The sequence below is a fragment of the Mercenaria mercenaria genome, chromosome 9 (assembly GCF_021730395.1).
Source record: "Mercenaria mercenaria strain notata chromosome 9, MADL_Memer_1, whole genome shotgun sequence".
In the NCBI taxonomy this organism is placed as follows: Eukaryota; Metazoa; Mollusca; class Bivalvia; order Venerida; family Veneridae; genus Mercenaria; species Mercenaria mercenaria.
The window spans coordinates 29,503,865-29,516,505 of NC_069369.1; the positions used below are offsets into that span (position 1 = coordinate 29,503,865).

The window sequence follows — 12,641 nt, forward strand, 5'->3', positions numbered from 1 at the left end:
CGATACAAAATAGCAATTTTTGGCCCTTTAAGGGGCAACATCCCATCATGGGTTCGAGAATTATGGCCCCTAAAAGAGTCAAAATTTGCTATTTTGGCTTGTGATCATGATAGATACAACATTTTGCAATCACCTTTAATAAAACTTGCACACAACTTGTATTGGCATAATATCTCGATTCCTTTCGAAAACTGGCCAGATCCCATCATGGGTTTCAGAGTTATGGCCCCTTAAAGGGACAAAATTTGCTATTTTTTGCTTGTGAACACAAAAGAAACCACATTTTGCAATGGATTTTAATCAAACTTGCACACAACTTGTATTGGCATAATATCTTGTATTTCTTTTCAAAAACTGGCCAGATCCCATCATGGGTTCAAGGGTAATGGCCTCTTAAAGGTCCAAAATTTGCTATTTTGGCTTTTGCAGACATATAGAGACTTCATTTATGATTTGATTTGATAAAAACTTGCAAAATATCTTCAACCACAATAAATCTTGGATTCCATGATGAATCTGTCAGGTCCAATCATAGGTTCTGGAGTTATTTTATATCTGATTACCTCCACTGATTTTAATCAAAATGGATTTATATCAGTAAGTACTTATAGGACTCATTTGAAATTTCATTATTGTCATTAGTTGGACTCAGACAATCAGGATAGATAACTATTGGCTGATTTTATTTCAAATTTCCTCCCTTTATTAATCCCCCGCCGTGGCGGAGGGATTATAGGAATGGTCTGCGTCCGTCCTTCTGTCCATTCTTCTGTCCGTCCTTCCGTCAGTCCTTCCGTCCGTAACAAATTCGTGTCCGGTCAATATTTCCTAAACCCCTTGAAGGATTTTCATGAAACTTGGGTCAAATGATCACCTCATCAAGACGATGTGCAGAACCCATGAGTCAGCCTTGTCGGTTCAAGGTCAAGGTCACAACTCAAGGTCAAAGGTTTGAGCCTGCCATTTTGTGTCTGCTCTATATCTCCTAAACCCCTTGAAGGAATTTTATAAAACTTGGGTCAAATGATCACCTCATCAAGACGATGTGCAGAACCCATGAGTCAGCCATGCTGGCTCAAGGTCAAGGTCACAACTCAAGGTCAAAGGTTTGAGCCTTCCATTTTGTGTCCGCTCTATATCTCTTAAACCGCTTGAAGGAATTTGATAAAACTTGGGTCAAATGATCACCTCACCAAGACGATGTGCAGAACCCATGAGTCAGTCATGCCGGCTCAAGGTCAAGGTCACAACTTAGGGTCAAAGGTTTGAACCTTCCATTTTGTGTCCGCTCTATATCTCCTAAACCCCTTGAAGGATTTTCATCAAACTTGGGTCAAACGATCACCTCATCAAGGCGATGTGCAGAACTTATGAGTCAGCCATGTCAGCTCAAGGTCAAGGTCACAACTGAAGGTCAAAGGTTTGAGCCTTCCATTTCGTGTCCACTCTATATCTCCTAAACCCCTTGAAGGAATTTTATAAAACCTGGGTCAAATGATTACCTCATCAAGAAGATGTGCAGAAATTATGAGTCAACCATGCCAGCTCAAGGTCAAGGTCACAACTAAGGGTCGAAGGTTTGAGCCTTCCATTTGGTGTCCACTCTGTATCTCCTTAACCCCTTGAAGGATTTTCATCAAACTTTGGTCAAATTATCACCTCATCAAGAACTCATGAGTCAGCCATGTCAACTCAAGGTCAAGGTCACAACTGAAGGTCAAAGGTTTCAGCTCTGTATCTCCTAAACCCCTTGAAGGATTTTCATCAAACTTTGGTCAAATGATCACCTCATCAAGACGTTGTGCAGAATTCATGAGTCAGCCGTGTCAGTTCAAGGTCAAGGTCACAGCTAAAATCAAAGGTTTTACCCTTTCACTATCCATAGTAGACTGGCATCAGTCGTTAGAGTCATTACCTGTAAAGCACTTGGCCATAAAATCCTCTCTGATACCACTTTCTCATAAAATTTACAATATCTCTAGCCTCTGTCTCTAACTGACCAACAATAATTCTAATATATATAGACATGTACATGTAGTTGGCAACTTCAGAAAATCATATCAATCTGAAAGTTTATATGTGCAGAATTGTTTTTCGATCATAGCTAAAATTAAGCCTATTTAATGATAAATTTAAAAGTGGTTTAAGGGATGTGATTTTAACTTTTTCATGAAGATTTTGTATGTAATATGGAAGAAGCAATAGCATATGGACTACAACAACTAGGATATACAAATATTCGTGAAAATCAGAAAGAAGTAGTAGAAGGCTATTTATCTGGAAAGGATGTATTTTTTTGTTCCCCAACTGGCAGCGGAAAATCCTTAACATTCGAAATTGCACCATTTGTGCAAAGCTACCAACGGGATAGTAAAATTCTGCCTGAAATATGTTGCATTGTTGTGTCACCTCTTGTGTCTTTAATGAAGTCGCAGGAGAAAAGTCTTCTGTCCAGAGGAATAAAGGCACTCTATCTATCTGACCTAGATTCAAAAACCACTAACCATCAGGTCCTTAGTGATGTGTTGAAGGGACAGTACAGCATTTTACTCAGCAGTCTTTCTTGTTAAATCCTATTTTTGATATTAACTTTCTTTAAAATTTGTCAAAGGTTTGAATATTCGTGAATATGATAGAATGTTTTATTGACTATTGTTTTGTATAACCTCCCTTTAATACTCTAACTATAAGAGTTCATATGCAATATCAGAAGTAGGGAGTGCTTTTCTAACCATGTAATTATGCATAACATCTACATGGAAAGCCATTTCATCTGTTTTTAAGATGAAAATCTAAAGCATTATGGAACTCGAACAAATTATTTCATTGAAATTTAGTGTTTAACTATAGACCAGCCAATAGCACAAACTATGGATCGACAATCTATAAAAGGAGTCATGTAATAATTTTTACTGTTTACTGGCAAGCCGTTCGGGAAATGTTGTATGTTTTATAAGCATAGCTATTTTTATGGTTTTGTCTTTAGGCAAACATGTGTTGCACTATTGACCAGTAAATAATTAGTACGGTAATAAGGATTCTTGTAATAATATGTATTAACTATGGTTAATAAAATACTGACCTGTAATAAAGCTGGTTCATTGCTACTGGGTGAAAAAAGAGGTCGCTTAGAATCTGGTTTGCCTGTAGTTAACATCCTTTTCTGTGATACAGTTCCATGAGATTCATTAAATTTGACTGTGTTTGCATGAATAATTCTTTCATTTTAATTAACTTGTTCTCTGCAAAAACTACCTTTCGCATACAACATTTGCAAGCATGGTCAGCAAAACTGTATGTGTCACTTATTTCAACACAAAGAAGCTTTTCAATTAGTAAGCAGTGAGAAGTTTTCCCTGTTTTATGGAATAGTCGCAGTCTGTCCGATGGATCTTTAATTATTTTCCCACACATGATACACAGTGTTTTCCTACTTGTAGGTGGCAACTGAATTCTTGATACCGGTTTGGTCGGTGTTTTAAATTCCATTTTAGTTACCTTACTATCTTAGGCAGTCAAATTCCATAATAAATGTTCCAGAAACAATGATAGGAAATATGTAAATACACTTTCATGTTGATCTTGTTAATAAAATTGCAAACTTATATATGAATTACCTATACATTTTATTCTCCATTTTTGCACACAATCTAGTTTAATACTCACATAAAACTTGTATCTTGTTTATGGAGCAGCAGAGTTTATTTTCTCTCAGCTCAACATCTGGCTGGAGTTTTAAGCCTCATTTATTACCTTGTGGTCAGTGGTAATGGCATAACACTGACTTGTTCATTGGGCAATAAATCTTTGTACTGTTAGGACACTGATGAATCCTCATCGAGGTTATGTAAGCCGAAATCGCATTTTATAAGTCTGTTGAGATAAGCCACAGTAAAAGGGAGCTACAGAAAATTTGATATATATTTAAAAAAAAAAATAATAATAATGGGAAATGTTTAATCTCAACAGACTGTGTAAGTCTATATCCATAGCAGTGGCGGGGGATTTAGCTGTCTTTCAGACTGCCTTGTTTCAAATGAAAATGGGTATATCTCCATAACTAATGAAGATTATGATCTGAAATTTCAATATGCCATCAGATGGACCTGTACAATCAGTGAAGATACATATTGACTGAATTTATAACAAATTACCTCCCTTTACTTTTTATGTAAATGAATATACCTAGCAGCTTCTAATGAGATTGGTTTGAAACATTATTTATGTCTTTCATGGTAAGAATTTTCTACTTTTACTTACTTTTCTAATATATTGTTGTAAAGGCTTGTATCTTCTACATGCATATACCAATGCATGATTACCTCCCCTGATTTTAATAAAAATGGATTTATCTCAGTATGTATTTATAGGACTCAATTGAAATTTCATTATTGTCATTAGTTGAACTGAGACAATCAGGGTAGATAACTATAGACTGATTTATTTCAAATTACCTCACTTTGTTTCAAATTATAATGGGTGTATCTCAGTAACCACTGAAGATACTTTTTTCTGAAGTTTCATTTATGCCATCAGATTGACTCGGACACTCAGGGTAGATAACTTTTGACTGAATTTACGACAAATTACCTCCCTTTATTTTATGTAAATGAATATACCTCAGCAGCATCTAATGAGATTGGTTTTAAATGTTATTTAAGTCTTCCAGGGTAAGGAATAGTCATGCTAGTACAAAAATGCAACATTTGAGCCTCGGACCCTCAAACTTGGTATGGAGATTGGCCCTGACTAGTACGTGACCCATAGGTCAAAAGGGACTGTTACAAGAAAATATTTATCCTAATGATATTTAATGTGTATGCCTGTGTGATCTATGTCAAAATTGATCTTATCATTAAGAGCAATGGTACACAGGTGAGCGATATAGGGCCATCATGGCCCTCTTGTTGATGATGCTTGACATGTTAATTGACTATAATACATTGTTATAGAACATTTCATTGTTTGTATATGTAGGTGTTGACTGAAACACAATTGTTATGTCTAAACTATCAGAGACGTATATGTAGCGTGTCACGGCTTGGCTAACTATGTACCGTTGTATACCTATGACTGATCCGTGACATTGTCCTGATTCATCCGTGTTTTATGTGAGTTAAAACTCTTGTAGAAGAGTCTTGAGTGGACAATTTGCTGTGAGCAAATTTATGATTTTAAGCCTATGTCTCCGCGAATTCAAAATTGCGCAAATATATCTACGATGCCGAAAATGGACCGTCCCGCGAAAATTTGTCTCTGCGAATTCATATACACTTACAGTATCTTAACGCTACACACAAATGTTCCCCATGATGAGACATTGTGTCAGCACATTATCTATGCTTGTCGGTTAAAGTTCGAGGTCACTGTTCAAGGTCAAGTAAAAATTGTAAAAATGTTTTTTGTTCCTTAGCTTCTAAATGCCTTGAAGCATTTTTATATACACTCACACACATGTTCCCCATAACCATGCCTGTCAGTCAGAGGTCAAAGTTACCATTGAGGTCAAGTATAATGCTTTCTGCTCCAGAACTTTTAATTGCATTGAATGATTTTTTTATTGCTACACAGAACCTTTCTAAAACATGACCTACTGACCTTACTTGTCAGTGGTGGACTTTTATTACCATACACTTTTATTGCAGATTTGGTAGGTGTGTCCACAAATGCTTCAGTTTCCCTGCATACGATACCAACACTGTTGCCAACAACCACAAGGGATGAACACTAACAAAGTTTTCCGTCAGTAGGGGACTTCTGTATTGCAACTGCAATATTTGGTCACTTGTAATTTTTGACATTCATACATATATCTTGAATTTCAGAGATAGAGAAAGGCATCAGCGTCACCAGCGAGATAGACAGTCAGAGATACCTCCCCAGTATGACACACTACCCAAGTATCCCTCTACAGGGGAACTCAATACTGGCTCAGGGTAAGCTAGCTGTAACATGGACCATTTCGTCCTGTCTTCTGCCTTTCACAACAAGCAGAAAAGAATATGAGCCGCACTATGAGAGAACCAACATAGTGCATTTGCGACCAGCATGGATCCAGACCAGCCTGTGCATCTCTAATTGCAAAAAGGCTTTGAAAGTGAACAGATGGATCCTGATCAGACTGCGCAGGCTGGTCTGAATCCATGCTGGTCGCAAATGTACTATGTTGGTTTTCTCATGGTGCGGCTCCATTATGTATTTTCAAGTAAGATTAAGTGATTTACATTAAAGTAGAATAAGTAAAAATGACCATGAAAATAGAATATTTCAGTAAGGGAAATATTAAGTGTTATAAATTAGTATCTGTTGACTTAATGAATTTTCCAATTTATAAACAATCCTTGAATTCTATAGGTTCATTTTTAGCTCACCTGAGCATGGAGTGCTCAAAGGTGAGCTTTTGTGATCGCCGTGTCTGTCGTCAGTCGTCCGTCGTCAACAATTTGACTGTTAACACTCTAGAGGTCACAATTTTGGCCCAATCTTATTGAAACTTGGTCAGAATGTTATACTATAAATCGAGGAGTCAATTTCAGTGGGTCAGAAACAGGTCAGAAAGGTTTAAACACTCTAGAGGTCACAATTTTGGCCCAATCTTATGAAACTTGGTCAGAATGTTACCTTCAATAAAATCTTGGAAGAGTTCAAGTATTGGATCATCTGTATTCAGAAACTAGGTCACCAGGTCAAATCAAAGGAAAAGCTTGTAAACACTCTAGAGGCACAATTTTGGCCCAATTTAATGAAACTTGGTCAGAATGTTACCTCAATAAAATCTTGGAAAGATTTAAATATTGGATCATCTGGATCAAAACTAGGTCACCAGGTCAAATCAAAGGAAAAGCTTGTTAACAATCTAGAGGCACAATTTTGGCCCAATCTTAATGAAACTTGGTCAGAATGTTACCTTCAATAAAATCTTGGATGAGTTCGATATTGGGTAATCTGGGTTCAGAAAGTAGGTCACCAGGTCAAATCAAAGGAAAAGCTTGTTAACACTCTAGAGGTCACAATTTTAGCCCAATCTTAATGAAACTTAGTCAGAATGATACCCTCAATAAAATCTTGGATGATTTCAATATTGGGTCATCTGGGATCAAAAACTAGGTCACCAGGTCAAATCAAAGGAAAAGCTTGTTAATACCGTAGAGGCCACGTTTATGAAATGTATCTTCATGAGTCTTGGTCAGAATGTTAATCTTGATGGTCTTAAGGTCCAGTTTGAATCTGGGTCATGTAGGATCAAAAAATTAGGTCACCAGGTCAAATCAAAGGAAAAGCTAGTTAACACTGTAGAGGCCACATTTATGACCATATCTTAATGAAACTTGGTCAGAATGTTGATCTTGATGATCTATAGGTCAAGTTCAGATCTGGGTCAGGTGGGGTCATAAACTAGGTCACTAGGTCAAATCAAAGGAAAAGCTTGTTAACACTAGAGGCTACATTTATGACTGTATCTTCATGAAACTTAGTCAGAATGTTAATCTTAATGATCTTTAGGTCAAGTTCGAATCTGGGTCATGTGGGGTCAAAAGCTAGGTCACCGGGTCAAAGTAAAGGAAAAACTAAACACTTTAGAGACCACATTTATGACCATTTCTTAATGAAACCTGGTCAGAATGTTAATCTTGATGATCTTTGGTCAATAGGTCAGGTGAGCGATACAGGGCCTTCATCGCCCTCTTGTTAAAAAAAGTATTGATTTTTTAGCTCACCTGAGCACAGGGTAAAGTAATGTGATCACTAACTGTTCATTGTCTGTTCATCCATTCACACTTTTCTTCAAGCAACATCTGCTAAGAAACCTTCTGATGGAAGTTTATTAAACTTGGCCTGGATGTTCTTTGGGTAGTCTTCTTTCAAAATTGTTCAAATTTTTTGGCTTGTTTGCCCCCAGGGGCTGCCAGAGCTAAATGTAGGAAAAATCTTCAAACATCAGCTCCTAAACCACGAGGCTGATTTTGAAACCATTCAAACAAATGGTCCTTCAAAGAAAAAACATGGTCGCCAGGGGGCTTGATCACTTTTCACTATCTTTCCTCTATATGTATGTATTGAAAACATAATTTTTTTTCTTGTTTTGATGTTTTCTCTTATTATCCAATGTCATCATTCCCCCAACCTTTACTCCTTTTGCCCACACCTGCTAACACACACACACACTTATGCACGCACGCACGCACATACACACACACACACATTACTTGCAAGAATTTATTTATTAGAAACTTCTAAAATATTCTTGACAGAAAACACTGGCACTATTCCAAAAAAAATTTCACGAACATTTTCGTTGCATAGCAATCTTCCAAAACTGTTCAAGCAAGTGTTAAACTCATGAAGAGATCTAGGGCCATCATGAACCTCTTGTTATCTAGAGGTATTTGTTGAGTAATTCTTTTATTATATAATTTTTATGTACACATTTTAATGTAACGTAAGTGGCATCCTGGGATGAACCATTGATGGATCTTCACCAACTTTGTCTGTAGCATCCTTGTATGTTTCTCTCTCATATTTGTTCAAGTATTTCTGCTTGACCCAGGCCACTAGAGATAAAAAAAGTAAATTAAACAACATTTTCCTATGAAACAGATGATGGATCTTCCCCAAACTTGATCTATAACATTCTTATGTGATCCTGTCTCAAATTTGCTCAGTGGTTCCACTTGGTCCCTTTTAAGGGTGGCTGGAGTTAACAATAGAAAAACCTTTTACAATGGACCTTCACCAGATTTTTGCTCTGAGGCATCCTTGTTTTGACCTCTGTCAAATTTTTGCAAATCTTTATGCTTGATTCATTTTAGGGGCTGCAAGAGCTTTAAATAGAAAAATGTTTTAAGCAGCTTCTTTTTATGAACCACTTGTTGCCAAATTTAGTGTGAAGAGCATCCATGAATGGTCTTCTCTCAAATTTGTTGTTGGTTTGGCTTGACCCCTGTTAGGGACTGTTAGGTCTAGAAGTAGATAAATGCATTAAGCAACTTGTTCTTATGAACTGGATCTTCACCACACTGGTTCCATAGCAATATGCTTGTACTTTAGATGGCTTTAGATGGTTCCACTTTACCAGACTGGTTCCATAGCAATCTTGCTTGTACTTTAGATGGTTCCACTTCACCAGACTGGTTCCATAGCAATCTTGCTTGTACTTTAGATGGTTCCACTTCACCAGACTGGTTCCATAGCAATCTTGCTTGTACTTTAGATGGTTCCACTTCACCAGACTGGTTCCATAGCAATCTTGCTTGTACTTTAGATGGCTCCACTTCACCAGACTGGTTCCATAGCAATCTTGCTTGTACTTTAGATGGTTCCACTTCACCAGACTGGTTCCATAGCAATCTTGCTTGTACTTTAGGTGGTTCCACTTCACCAGACTGGTTCCATAGCAACCGTGCTTGTACTTTAGGTGGTTCCACTTCACCAGACTGGTTCCTTAGCAATCTTGCTTGTACTTTAGGTGGTTCCACTTCATCAGACTGGTTCCATAAGCAGTCATACTTTAATACTTCCACTTGACTGCAAGTAAAGCCTGTTAAAGCTGAGAAAGTTTTTAAACCACTTCTCACTAACTTGATGAGTATATCAAGTTTCACATTTTCACAAAAATAGAAATGCTTTATTTATTTATTTACATTTATTTATTGACATTTAAGATCAATAGCATAAAACACAACACAGTTTTGACTGTCCTTTTATTATCTGCTTAATGGGTGTTCACCAAACCCAATCAGAAGCAAGGTCAAAAGGTCAAGATACTCTACTGGTGAGCAGGGGCCTCAGTGTATTTTTAGAATAGAGCTACCAGGGATAAAACCCAATTCATTATAAATGTTGCTCTTATTTCTTGACTCAGTAGGTAAGAGCGTTGCGTGGTCTACGGATCGCGTGGTCGCGAGTTCGATCCTCGGGCGGGGCATATGTTCTCCATGACTATTTGATAAACGACATTGTGTCTGAAATCATTAGTCCTCCACCTCTGATTCATGTGGGGAAGTTGGCAGTTACTTGCGCCGAACAGGTTTGTACTGGTACAGAATCCAGGAACACCGGTTAGGTTAACTGCCCGCCGTTATATGACTGAAATACTGTTGAAAAACGGCGTTAAACCCAAAACAAACAAACAAACAAACTTATTTCTTGAAAAATAGGTATTTGATATATAGATAAAACACAGTATTTTGATTTTATCCTTTTGTGTTTTATTCCAGTAACAGTAATTACATTGTTATGCTAAAAGTGATTTACCATTTTTTAGCTCATCGGCACTTTGTTCAGAGTGAGCTATAAGTGTTGATTGATGATTTGAAATTTTGAGTATGTCTGCAAGGATTAATATTCACAAAATTGTAAAAATGGTATCATACTATGTCTTGAATTTGAATTATACTTGTAATGGTAAATATTTACGCAAGGACTAATTTTCGCGAGATGTAGGGCTTTGCTAATATAGCGAAAATTAAGCCCTCACAAAAATTTCTGCTTTTACATTATGATATTGTTGCTAATTGCTAAATTATCAAATTTTACTATACATTGGTGTGTATAATACAAAAATTAACTTCCCTGTTACTTGTGTGTACTGAATAAACATCCCAATTATTTTCCTGTCATGCAATGCAGTTTCTTTTGATGCCCTTCCTAATTCATAATTTGTTCAGCATTTTAGTTGTATCATTTTGTAATCAATAGAGGTTTATGACTGAGAAAATCAATACTGTTCTCTAAATTAGATAATTAAATTTTATTTCTGGAATTCATTGCTATTATATTATTTGTGCCATGAAATCTGTACAGACAAGGTTATTAGTTGTCTATGCAAAGATCTTTAGACAGAAAATGATGTAACTGTTCAAACCCAGTTATTCAGCTTGTTGCTAAGACTGGCTCCCATCCCTATGTTTGTTCTTATTTACATATATCAGTTCTCTTCATTAAGAGGGAAGTAACTCCAGAAGGTTGTTTCTACATTGAGATTTTTTATTGCCCCTGGCTCCGAACATAGGTTCAGCCATCAGATAAAATTGTGCTATTTTAGAGGCGTAAAATTTTCTTATAAAATGTTTCCAGTATTTATATAAAAATAACCATGCAGCCAGGGAGCCAGGCTACTTGTTGCTGTACATTTCAAATAATCTTGATACTTTTCAACATTTTGTAAGCCCTAACATTAATCAAACTGAATTGCTCTAAACTACTAGCATGTATCTCTATTAAGTTGGCTTGACTGCCTGTAGGTCACTGCTAGAGCTAAAAATAGAGGGTAATCTTTTAAAATTCTAATTCTCATGAATGTACCAATTGTTGGATCTTTGACAAACTTGGTCTGTAACATCTTTTGGATGGATTTTTTTTTCCCCAAAAAAATTCTTGTGGGGGCACTTATAGTTGCCCTTGTCCGTCTGTCTGAATTTGTGTCGTTGATATCTCAAAAAGTATTTGACCTCACAGGATTGTTATTGAGCTTGGGAAGTTGTGCCCAATGTATCTCAAAATAGAGTCATAAAACGTAAGAGGATTGTTTTGTAGCATTCAAAGTTGTGCACCAGGTCTTCACTTTGGGATTTTACTCAGCTAGACCAGAGTTATGGTCCTTCACTTAGTGAAAAATACACTTAAAATTCTTAAAAATTTGTGTTGCAAACATCTTAAAAAATATTACCTAGAGTCATAAAACCAGTAACAGAAATTAGGGGGGGGCACCTGTATCCTATGGACATACATCTAGTTCTCAAATTAATTCAGATAATTTTGCTTCACTGCACTTAAAACAGATTTTAAAAATGTCCTGTTAAACTGCTGGATGGTTGTGTCAGGATACAAGTTGTATGACCCAGGGAAGTGCCTACGCCTTTAGTATCTTGAACTGTGAAATGGGTCCAATCGGTAAGGTGATTATGTCTTAGACTAGCTGACAAACTATGTAGAATGTCCTTTGTTAAAACGTAAAGCTGCCTAAATGATTTGTGTACCAATGATTCGTAAATGATTTGTGTACCAATGATTCGTAAATGATTCAAATTATGAGCTAGACAATTTCAGGGATCAGGCAAAAATCATTTAATGTTTCAACTATCAAGCTTCAACTCAAAATCAGCACCTTAAACGCCTATAGGCTGGAGATACTATTCTTGACTGGTCTTTGTGTCAAAGTTCCCTTCAGACAATGTCTTTGAACAACGGACGAGTCCTATCACATAGATGCTCAGCCTATGTTCTCTTAATTAAAGCTGCAACTTGGCCCTGACTCCTGGATGCTCAGCGCCTATATGCTATCACTTACAGCATTCAACTACCATATAGGTATAACCCTGATGCCTTGGCTGTACTTCGCCAACTATCTCATTAGATTACCAAACTCTGGGTCTCTGTCTCAGTTTGTACTTCGCCAATAATGCTGAACCGTCTATAAGCTGGAACTCTCCTACTATCTCAGTAGATTACCAAACGCTGGGTCTCTGTCTCAGCTTTCTGATGCTTAGCCTATATTTGCTATCGTCTATAGCACTCAACTACCCTTAAGGTAAAACTCCTATGCGCTGGCCCTATAGCTCGAAACCTTGTTGAAATCCTGCAACTCTTCTTTAGTCTATGAACTTCAAACGTTTTCTTTTTAATAATTTATCCGCCCTGAC

The 12,641-nt window shown here is 36.9% G+C and overlaps 1 protein-coding gene across 1 annotated transcript in view; it reads left to right on the forward strand.

The window, feature by feature from the left end:
* LOC123546810 (uncharacterized) overlaps window positions 1-12,641 on the forward strand; it is a 60,535-nt gene that overhangs the window by 29,910 nt on the left and 17,984 nt on the right. Inside the window, exon 5 of the mRNA XM_045333381.2 lies at window positions 5,826-5,936. Within this exon, the coding sequence (XP_045189316.1) occupies window positions 5,826-5,936 (111 nt within the window). The remainder of the gene's footprint in view (window positions 1-5,825; window positions 5,937-12,641) is intronic.